The sequence below is a fragment of the Halyomorpha halys genome, unplaced genomic scaffold (assembly GCF_000696795.3).
Source record: "Halyomorpha halys isolate HHAL.00 unplaced genomic scaffold, Hhal_1.1 Scaffold323.1, whole genome shotgun sequence".
In the NCBI taxonomy this organism is placed as follows: domain Eukaryota; kingdom Metazoa; phylum Arthropoda; class Insecta; order Hemiptera; family Pentatomidae; genus Halyomorpha; species Halyomorpha halys.
In genome coordinates, this window is record NW_027106378.1 from 553482 (window position 1) to 565932 (window position 12451).

Sequence of the window (12451 nt, forward strand, 5' to 3'; positions counted from 1 at the left end):
TTTATCTTCTATGGTTATCAGTCAACTAGAATCTACTTCTATTCTTATCAATTAACTACTTTCTACTTAATTTATTGTTATGTATATTTTCAAGTTTGTTTGTTTATTATTTTCCTTTTATTTTTTATGTTTCTCTGAGTTATGGTTGTTATGTCCTTTTTTGTTTTTTTGCTGACAGAACCCGAACTTCTTCTCATAAATATAAATTATTTTATGATTTCTGATAATAACCCGCAACTATGGTCGACTATTTTATTGTGTATAGGTTAGTAGACACCCGCCAGCTAGGTCGGAATAACAGTTGTGAACTAATACTATTTCAGGTTTTATGTTAAACATTCAGTTTTTAGCCTTGAGACCCTTGAAATAAACTTGAATGTTTTCCTGTTACATCACTTAACACCCCGAGTATGTTTACTTGCTATTTCCTCATACTGACTTCCTATATAATATTTCTAAAATATTTTTACTTGTTTGCAGATGGACTGAATTATGTGAAACAAGAAGAAGAATTAATTCTCCCCGATGAAGGTATTCATATTATTTTAATGAATTATATATTCTTATTTTATTTGTTTAATCCCTAATGGACAACTAATATATATATTTTTTTTAATTACTTCATAGTGGTTAAAAATTGTTTGTTTTTCTCTTAAAGTAGACCAGTATAGCATTGAGATGTGATGTTTCTACTTGTGAGAAATTATTTTAATTAATTTCTTTATCATGTTTATGAATTGATTTTTTTTATTAATTTTAATAATGTTAATTGTTATTAATTAGGCATTTAATTAATGGTTAAAGCTGGTTAGTATTTATTATTAGTATTTTTTTTTTTTTTCAGTTCCCACAATCGATATAAAAGAAGAGGAAGGGGTGCAGATTTATTTTGGTGAGGCTCATTAAACTAAAATCAATGTATAATTAAATATCTTGTTTGAGACGGGTTTGTTTATCAGTTATAATAAAAATGTCCATATAGATTGTAATAGGCATAGTAAACTTTTATTTTTTCTTATGCCAAAGTTGTTGGCCGTTCGAACATTCGACGTCTTGCTGCCCAATATATATATATTAGATTTTTTAAAATGCTCATTGGCAAATGTTTTTTGATTGCACACACACACATAGGATCCTGAGCCAGGCCTATCTTGTGGAGATGACTCTGCAGGTAATGGTGGCCAGTCGTCAGGCGGAAGCAAGCTACTGTATCTCTTCTTGGGAGATTTTGTATTAAATTCTTATATCTTTTCCTTTCCACCCTTTCCATATATGCTGTTTTTGTTTCCTCCTAAATTAAGGTCCTGTCGGGGTTGTCTGGTCTTAGGCGGTTCTCCAGCCTGATATACACTTTACAGAAGGCCCTCGACAAGGCGTATTCAATAATGGGTAAGAAAGGAAGGCTGTGCTAGGGGATGAGCCCTGGACACTGACTCAGGTAGAGGAGGTTTAGGTGAGAGAGTTTGAGGTAGAGTAACAGTTCTAGTTGCCGAGATGAAGCAGACGGACTAGAGCTGGGGAGAGACGGGAAATTACACTGGTTGCCGAGATGAAGCGGACGGAACAGTGCAACCGCTAAGGATCAGGTTACAATCTTAGTTGCCGAGATGAAGCGGACGGACTTAGATTGCTGGAGAGAAGGAGAGGAGATAGGCCATCATCTTAGGTATGATGTACGTACATAAAAACAACTTTTGTGAGAATAGATTGGAAATGAAATTCTCTATCTCAAGCAGAGTGTACGTACACCACCAGTGCTAGAACTAGGCCTGGGAAGGATGTGGATCAAAGATCAAAGAGGGGGATTTAGACCCCCTTTATTTATAGGCCTAGTCCATGCGGCTGGACCGAGAAGCGGTCGGTGCATGTCTACTTAAGATATGTTCGTGCATTGTTTTGGTATCATTTATTAATCCTTCTATTGACATTGTTAAGTGTTAGGTACAGACATTATTAATATATAAAAATGACAATGTGTTTATAAAATAAAGTATTATGTAAATTTGAGAGCTTCGGTGAGGCTCGAGGTGCAGCGCTCTAATGAGTTGTGGTCCAACCGCTTGCTTCCTCTCGCTACAGTCCTTTTCATTCTTTTTATCGAGTCATAGGATCTTGGATGCACTGATTGTGGCAATGTTGCCTCCTGCTTGGGAAGACTATCCTCTTCTTCATTTCCTGAAATTCCACAATGCCTCGGAATCCACTGTAGGAACATATATCAATGCCTTAAAATGTTGGGTCGTGGAAGAGGGATTTACATTCCAAAACAGCACTTGAAATTATTTCTCGCGTGTTAGTAATAGCAAGGTTAGCCACTTGAGAGTCAGTGAAGACAACATTTTGGATTTGCCTTCTAGACAGTGCTCTTAAGGCGATGAGGATAGCTGCTATCTCACCATTAAAATTTGTATCATTCTTATCTACTGCATTACTAAATTTGAAATCTCTTCAGTAAACCGCTGCTCCAGCATTTCTTACCGTTCATTCAGCTGATCCATTCGTATAAATGTGAAGCCAATGCCTACATGCCGGAGACGTTGCAGCACTGCCTTGCTTGTGTGATATTGGATTGGCAAATGTGTCAGTATAAATAGTTCCCTCTTTTCGCATTGTAAACTGAATAATTATATTAAGTGAAATTGTGATAACAATAGGTAATTTAACACACTATAATAAAAAGTTAATTGATTGGTACATAGTGCTCCCTAATTATGATGTTTTATTGTTTATTGACTAAGATTAAATTTGACAAAGGAAGCAGAAATGGAATCTGTGATATTAAAAATAAGGTAGGAAATTTATGATTCAGAATGTTTTTAAAAATAATTTTAATGTAATTGAAATTGTTAATCAATAAATCCTTTGGGATAGCTGAAATGTGTTACTCAAATTGTTTAATACATACATAAATTAGTGCTAATGGGACAAAATGTTAATCAAACCAAGAAGTGTTCCATCTGAGGAAACCACGTCAAATTAAGATTTGACTATTAGTACAAGAGAAAGAGCTGTAAATGTGATTGATTTTATTTATAGAAGCCAGAAATAAAATGTTTAAAGTGGTATGCAACTGTAGACCCTACTTAAAAGATATGCATCAACAGAAAGGATATGAATGCCGTGTGGGTTGGAAGCATAGATCTCACAGTGCCAGTTTCAGAATCTTGTGGGTTTGATTCCCACCTGGAGCAGTTAATACTTATTTCTTGAGTCTTGAGAAATGAATATTGACACTCCCACCTTAAATTACAAAATAGGTCAGTAATCAGAAGGAAAATATAAGAAATGGAAAGCAAGGAAATATTTATATTCATATCAGTAAATAAGTGTTCCTAAATAAAAATACGATATAAGAACACCAGAGGTTTTAACTGAGAAGCAAGTAAGATAAGAGGTTTTTGGTCCAATTCATATTTATTTTAATTTCACAATGTTAATGTTAATTTCACAATATATTGTTCAACTATTTTTGTTCCATTCCAATGCTCTATAGAACATTGTGGCCAACAATTCTCATTCTGATCTTACAAGAAACAATTTTATTATAAGTAGCTAACCTTATGAGAAAAAAATAATATATTTGAAACCTCAAAATAATATATTTAACTACTTATTTAATCATGAAACAATGCTTGATTTGTTTAGGACGAAAATAAAGAGGAAATAAAGAAATTGGAAATTTTTTCAAAAATTAAAATTTTCTTTATCAACAGGGAGGGAGGTATTTCTCACTCCTAATTTACTTAGTACTTAATAATACGATGGGTTAATTTAAAGCTTAGAAACTTATACCAAAAATGAAATCATGAACTGTAAAAAGTAACATAATTAGAGTAGATGAACTTCCCAATCAACATGAACTTCCAACACCAGAGGTTTTAACTGAGAAGTAAGTAAGCTAAGAAGTTTTTGTTCTATTTCATATTTATTTTAATTTCACAATGCATCATATATAGTTCAACGTAGCTAAATTCAACTAACAAAGTGGTTCAAAGTTAGTGCAATGGCTCATAAACAGTCGAAATGTCCAAAAGCCAAGATGGCCACACTGGCACTTATTGAGGGTGGGCAGGGACTAGTTGTTTTTATGAATTATGCGAGCCGATTAATTAGAAACAACTCATATCAACAACTCAATGGCCAGAAACGCAGAAAAGGTCTGGTTTCAGACTGTAATGATGGTTAACTCACTAAAAATGTCCAAATTATTAAATTATAAAAGCAGACAGGGCTGGTTATACCCTATCATAACCACTAATTAGCTGGATCTCACCTAAAAATGAAGATGGTCGGCCTGTTGCTAGGCGACGCCTTAGTGACAGTTGTCAACCTGTAGCAACTGTCTATTACTTAATTATAACACACCAATCTAAATACTTATTTTCCTTCTCAAATAACTAAATTCCAATTAAAATAATATAAATAAAAATAAATGTAATTAAATTAAATCCAGCCGGAATAGCTCCTCCCTATTCCTTGTATGCTAAAGGCAATATACACCAGCATCGATACACTGCCTTCAGCGGACCCGGCAGCCTATCTTACAATGCCACACTGGCAAAATAAGATTCATATTTGCCTGCTTATATACATTTATCTCTTTCTTTGTATATATTTAATTTTTTGTTTTTTTAAAATTTTTTCTAGGTCAGAAAAAAAAATTAAATTAAACACTAATCCTAACTAAATACTATTTACAATAAAAGACAAATTAATTATAAAATATGGCGTTAACACAGACCATTTTGCGAAACTAGGACTTTTATAAAATGTGTTTCTATTGAAGCCTTGAGCTCAAAATTTTGCACGATTGCATTACTTCTCTTACTATATATTCCATGTGTAGGTAAGTGAAAGTGAAAAATGGATAAACGATAGATTTCGCTAATATATTTCCAGGTTTTCATCTTCTTATATGGTACTACATCCTTCATTGGGACAATGCCTTTTTCTAAATTAATTACCACTCAACCCTATTCTGTACTATTGCTTTCCAATTCCAGATCCAAAACATGTAGCGGATATTCTTTGCCACACTACTCACCCACCATGACCTCATTCTGCTTTTCCTTTGTTAGCATTTTTTTTAGGATCCGGTCTTCTGGGATTCACATGACATGCCAAACCATCCCAGGTGAGAACTTGCTTCCATGCACTGGTACTGAGCACTAGTTCACTGTCACCAGAACTCATTCAGACCAGTTGACCACAATGACCACAATATTTTCCTCAGAATTGACCTGTCAAATCTTTATAATGCTAGTTCCTGGTTATAGTAGTAGTATTATTCAGCAGAATATTTGAATACCAGTCTTATTAGTGCCTTGAATAGGCTGATATCTCTGGATCAGGTTACTACTCTACTCTTTAAATGTTCTACTAGACCATAGTGACATCTGTTATCGAAGTCAATCCTGCACTGAATTTCACGTTCAATGCTTGGGGAATTGATCTGAGTGTCCAAATAGGTTAATTCCACTTCTCCCTTGTGGGAGAAATGAAATTAAAAAAAAAAAAAATGAAAAGTTCATCTACTCTAATTATGTTACTTTTTACAGTTCATGATTTCATTTTTGGTATAAGTTTCTAAGCTTTAAATTAACCCATCGTATTTTTAAGTACTAAGTAAATTAGGAGTGAGAAATACCTCCCTCCCTGTTGTTAAAGAAAATTTTAATTTTTGAAAAAATTTCCAATTTCTTTATTTCCTCTTTATTTTTGTCCTAAACAAATCAAGAATTATTTCCTGATTAAATAAGTAGTTAATTATATTATTTTTATGTTTTAAATATATTATTTTTTACTCATAAGGTTAGCTACTTATAATAAAATTGTTTCTTGTAAGATCAGAATGAGAATTGTTGGCCACAATGTTCTATAGAGCATTGGAATGGAACAAAAATAGTTGAACAATATATTGTGAAATTAACATTAACATTGTGAAATTAAAATAAATATGAATTGGAACAAAAACTTCTTATCTTACTTGCTTCTCAGTTAAAACCTTTGGTGTTCTTATATCGTATTTTTATTTAGGAACACTTATTTACTGATATGAATATAAATATTTCCTTGCTTTCCATTTTTATATTTTCCTTCTGATTATTGACCTATTTTGCCACCGCTACCTAAGGTGGGAGTGTCAATATTCATTTCTCGAGACTCAAGAAATAAGTATTAACTGCTCCAGGTGGGAATCAAACCCACAAGATTCTGAAACTGGCATCGTGAGATCTATGCTTCTAACCCACACGGCTGTTATATCCTTTCTGTTGATGTATATCTTTCAAGTAGGGTCTACAGTTGCACATCACTTTAAACAGTTAACGAAAACAACTGTTGTTAAAGAAAATTTTAATTTTTGAAAAAATTTCCAATTTCTTTATTTCCTCTTTATTTTTGTCCTAAACAAATCAAGAATTATTTCCTGATTAAATAAGTAGTTAATTATATTATTTTTATGTTTTAAATATATTATTTTTTACTCATAAGGTTAGCTACTTATAATAAAATTGTTTCTTGTAAGATCAGAATGAGAATTGTTGGCCACAATGTTCTATAGAGCATTGGAATGGAACAAAAATAGTTGAACAATATATTGTGAAATTAACATTAACATTGTGAAATTAAAATAAATATGAATTGGAACAAAAACTTCTTATCTTACTTGCTTCTCAGTTAAAACCTTTGGTGTTCTTATATCGTATTTTTATTTAGGAACACTTATTTACTGATATGAATATAAATATTTCCTTGCTTTCCATTTTTATATTTTCCTTCTGATTATTGACCTATTTTGCCACCGCTACCTAAGGTGGGAGTGTCAATATTCATTTCTCGAGACTCAAGAAATAAGTATTAACTGCTCCAGGTGGGAATCAAACCCACAAGATTCTGAAACTGGCATCGTGAGATCTATGCTTCCAACCCACACGGCTGTTATATCCTTTCTGTTGATGTATATCTTTCAAGTAGGGTCTACAGTTGCACATCACTTTAAACAGATTATCTCTGGCTTCTATAAATAAAATCAATCACATTTACAGCTCTTTCTCTTGAACTAATAGTCAAATCCTAATTTAATGTTGTTTCCTCAGATGGAACACTTCTTGGTTTGATTCACATATTGTCTTATTAGCACTAATTTATTGTTAAATATCAAGATGTCTATTTTGTTATAATATTTTCTGTTTACAGGTTCCATGAATTCAGTTGAGAAAACTGAAAAGGTCCATGAGCCTGTCATGAAACCTAAGAAGAATGGTGATATGAATAAACTTGTTAAGTCTCATCGTAAAAGCGAAAAGCATCATCAATGCCCTCATTGTGGATATAGAACATCAAGACCTAATCATTTGAAATCTCATATAATGGCCCGCCATACAGGTGATAAGCCTTTCAAATGTCCTAATTGCGACTACAGTACAGTGCAAAAAAGTAATTTAAAAATTCATATAAAAGTCCACCATACAGGTGATAAACCTCATAAATGTCCCCATTGTGACTACAGTGCAGTTCAAGCAGGCACTGTGAAAAATCATATAATGGCACGCCATACAGGTGATAAGCCTTATAAATGTCACTGTTGTGACTACAGTGCTGTTGAAATGCGCCATTTAAAACATCATATAATGGCCCATCATACTGATGACAAGCCTCATAAATGTCCCCATTGCAACTATAGTACAGTTAAAGAAAGCACTCTAAAAATACATATTATGGGCCGCCATGAAGGTGTTAAGCCTCATAAATGTCCCCATTGTGACTACAGTGCAGTTCATGTGAGTCATTTAAAATATCATGTTATGGCTCGCCACACAAATGATAAGCCTCACAAATGTCCCCATTGCGATTATAGTGCAGTTCAGATGAAGATTTTAAAAAATCATATAATAGCACACCATACAGGTGATAAGCCTCACAAATGTCCCCATTGCGATTATAGTGCAGTTCAGATGAAGGTTTTAAAAAATCATATTATGGCTCACCATACAGGTGATAAGCCTCATAAATGTCCCCATTGTGACTTCAGGACAGTTGTGAAAGGTACATTAAAAAATCATATAATTTCCCACCATACAGATGATAAACCTCGTAAATGTCCCCATTGCGATTTCAGTACAGTTCAAATTGGTGGTTTAAAAAATCATATAATGGCACGTCACACAGGTGATAAGCCTCATAAATGTCCCGATTGTGACTACACTGCAGTACAAAAGAACTCTTTAAAAACTCATGTAATGGCATGCCATACCGGCGATAAGCCTCATAAATGTCCCCATTGTGACTATAGCACAGTTGTAATGAAGGTTTTAAAAATGCATATAATGGCACGGCATACAAGTAATAAGCCTCATAAATGTCCTCATTGCGAATACAGTGCAGTTCAAAAGAATAATTTAAAACTACATATAATGGCCTGCCACTTAGATGATAAGCCTCATAAATGTCCCCATTGTGATTACTGTGCAATTCATGTTGGGAATTTAAAGTATCATATAAAGGCCCAACATATAGGTGATAAGCCTTACAAATGTCATTATTGCAACTACAGTGCAGTTGATATGCATCATTTAAAACGTCATGTAATGGCACGCCATACAGGTGATAAGCCTCATAAATGTCCCCATTGTGACTACAGTACAGTTCATAAGAGCGTTTTAAAAATCCATGTAATGGCCCGTCATACAGGTGAGAAGCCTTACAAATGTCCTCATTGCGACTACAGTGCAGTTCGGAAGAGCACTTTAAAAATTCATGTAAAGACCTACCATACAGGTGATGAGCCTCATAGATATTCTATTGTGGCTACAGGTCAGTAGCCATTAGACTTCAAAAATAAATGTGAATGCCCGTTCAGTTTATTAGCCTCATAAATGTCCCCATTGTGATTACAGTGCAGTTCAAATAGGTGATATAATAGTTTCTTCCTAACGATTAAGTAAATAATATCATATTGATGATGACATAATATGATTCTTGGATGTTTTCCTTTGTTTGTATGTTAATTAGTGTCAAAAGTATTCATTTAAAGATTTGTTATTATGTTGTTTTTCTTTTCTTTGCAGTGATTCTTTAATGTTTATGTATACATTTTGGTTTACTATTTTGTGATTTTTTGTTTGAATTATTTTCTAGTGTTTAACATTAGTATATAAAATGTTTTAAGATAATTTAATTGTTGTTTAATTGATTCTTCATTAAATAATTATGTAATTGTTCTAAAAAATATTCCTAGGTCCAAAATGCTCCTGCATTTAGATTGTTTCAAAGTATATCATGATATATAAATTTTGTTCTTTTCTTTTTTTTGTTCACTATTTTGGTACTTGTTAATTGAATGGGTAAGTGAATGAAGGGGGTATGTTATAATTTTAATAAAACAAGGTTCAAGTTTTTTTTGTTGGAGCTTGTTATGTTTTGAAGTATACATACATAACTCTTTTACACCTAGTTATCTCAGTATCTCAGTTATTAATTGGATTTTGAGGTTAGAGTACCTCACACTAGCTAGATAACCACCTCCTCAACCCTTCATCCACACTGAAGATACAAAAAATATTATATAGCCCCTTCACACTCTTACCTCTTCAATTATAGTATCGCTACGTTAGAATAATAATTTATCTAATATTAAAAAAAAATGTTCATTGTTTTGTTATTGACAACTATTGTTATTCATTTTAAAAAGTAACCTCATAAATGTACCCATTAAAAAAAAAAAATGTGTGGTTAATGATTAGAAAACAGAAATTGTGTTCCTTCAGGATAAAGAACTTTTACCAAGATGTGTTCAAACGATCATCAAATTCATCTTTATTCTGTTAAAGTATATCGGAGATACTACAAACAAAGTTATTGGAAAAGCATCAGAAGAAGGACTGAAACATGAGTTGCTGATTCCAAAGTAAGTTTAGATACTGCAGTAAACTTTATTTCTTCATGGTGTGAGCAATCAACAAGTATAAAATATTGTTTAAAACATTTTGAAGTGTCTCAACCCACAACGGTTGATTGGAATGTGATTTGAGTATATAGAAAATTGAAAAAAATCAAACTTGTACTGAGGGAGATGATACATTTGTAGAAATAGATGAAAATTTATTTTTTGAAAAAGAAGTGTAACGTAGGACATGTCTTTCCTCAATAATGGTTTTTTGGAGGGATTGGCTGAGAAACCAATGAATGTTTTTTAGAATTGGTTAAGGACAGATCAGAAACTACATTATCAGAAATAATCAAATATATGAATTTGTACAGAGAGGGCTACCAACAGCAAACTGTAAAGGTAAAGCATAAATATCACTTTGTTGATCCAAAGATATTAACGAATACGCAATAAATAGAAAGGTTTTGGGGATCAGCTGAATGGTAAAACAAAAGAAGGAGAGGAACAAATTGGAATTCCAGCATCTTATTTAGCAGAATTCGTGAACTAAAAGAATTCGTCAACTTAAGAAAAAGATACGTTTTCTCAAATTTTAAAAATTTTTGTTTAAAAATAAATAAAAATTAGTTTTGTTTATAAAAACACGAGTGATTTTATTTTAAATAATTTAATTTATAAGAAGTGGCAGAACTATCATTAACAAGTACTTTTATTTTTCGCATTTGTATAGTTTTAGCATTAGTGTCCTGTAAATGCTGAGAAATATTTAAAGAAATTTGTGCTAGACTAATAGTACAAGAGCTGGGAAGAAAAAAAGTTAGTTATTTCACCCCAATTTTTGATTACTTCAATGAAAACTATGTATAATTACTAGTCAAAATTAATGAGTCTGCCAAGTATAGGGGAATTAAAAAAATGGGGGCTGTTTCATAACCTTAAAAAAACATTAATTTTTCATTTGGAGCTCTATATCATAAAAACTACCAACAACACTAGAAAATCTTAGAGAACATTATTTAAAGAAGAGTAGATTTTCCGAAATATTAGCCCTAAAAGAGCTATTTACGTACAATAGTTCTGGAGATATAGCTTTTCAAAAAGTAAAATTTCTTCAAAATCTACTGAAAGATTAGTAGTTAGTGAATTTATTTTGAGAAATCCATATCTCAGGAACTATGTGACGTACAGATGTCTATTAGCACTCGAACTAAACCTACTTTAATGTACTATAAAGTAGTTTATGACCTTTACCTTCATAGGAATAGTAGTTTTCATGATATTTGCTAAAGTAAATTGATTTATTGTTCGGACGATAAGTTTGATTTTTGAAAAACTTCATTTCAGAAACCATAGGAGGTACAGATGTCTGCCAGCACTCAAATTAAATCTAGTTAAATTTATTCTAAAATAGTTAATGATGTTTATCTTTTTAGAACTAGTAGTTTTTATGATATTTGACAAAATAAACTCACAAAATGTTTATTTCTAGTTGTTAGTATAAAATGTTTGATTATTGAAAAAATATATCTCTAGTCCCATAAGACGCACATATGTCTCCCAGCACTCAAAATAAAGGAAATTCAACTTACTATAAAGTAGTTTATATGACACTTATCTTTTGGGGGTAGTATTTTATATGATATTCACATATGAATATAAATTTGGCAAATAAAAATTTGTCCGAACAACTATAAATCAATTTATTTTAGCAAATATGAAAAGTACTACTCCTATGAAGATAAATGTATGGAACTACTTGATAGTACATTAAAATAGGTTTAATTTGTGTGCTAATAGACATCTTTACATCAAATGGTTTATGAAATACAGATGTTTTTGGAGTTTGTAGTCACGCGCCTTACACAGGGGCTACCGCGCTCTATAATTTCTCATACATCTTTTAATTATTATGCACATATGTATTTACTTATTTAGGAACATTGTTTAAATGCATTTACTTTTTTTCTTTAGTATATTCACTTCTTAGTTATGTATACATATTTTTACTTTGTGATTCTTATTTTATTTAATTTTTTTTTTATTATTTATTTTTCTATTTTACACCTAAGAACTATTTTTACTACTTATTGCAGTTTATAGGACATTTTTTGTGTAGGAGTATTTTGTGTATCTCTTTCTCTTTAATTATTTGTTGGTGTCCAATGATTTGAAAAGAAAAAAAATATTAGTATTTAAAAGATTTCCTTGTGTCACTTTCTAATTATTGTTTGTGCTAGAATTCTTAAGAATGAATACTTGGAAAGCGGCAACTGGGGAACAACTAGCAAAACAAACATGGCAGATAATACCTCTCGGTCACGCGATCCATTTTTATGTGAATCAGAACCATCACTTTGCAATTGACTCTATTGATCTATTTGTATTTATATATTTTTTATTCATTATTTTCCTATTGCTCCTAGATAAGGAAAGTATTATAAAGTTTTAAAATACAATAAAAATTGAATTGAAAAAGTGTCTGTAGTTCTTCATTTTTTTGTTTGTTTGTTAGTATTGAAAGGGCGTTTAACAGCCTGGTCATCAACGCCCGTTGGTTGTTGG

At 31.9% G+C, this 12451-nt stretch overlaps 1 protein-coding gene across 1 annotated transcript in view; it reads left to right on the forward strand.

Annotated features, from left to right (window-relative positions):
- Positions 1-12104, forward strand: part of LOC106681263 (zinc finger protein 431) — a 15319-nt gene extending 3215 nt beyond the window's left edge. The window contains exons 4-6 of the mRNA XM_014421497.3: positions 481-531; positions 845-892; positions 7198-12104. Of these exons, the coding sequence (XP_014276983.1) occupies positions 481-531; positions 845-892; positions 7198-8822 (1724 nt within the window). The 3' untranslated portion in view covers positions 8823-12104. The remainder of the gene's footprint in view (positions 1-480; positions 532-844; positions 893-7197) is intronic.
- The last annotated feature ends 347 nt before the right edge of the window (positions 12105-12451 follow it).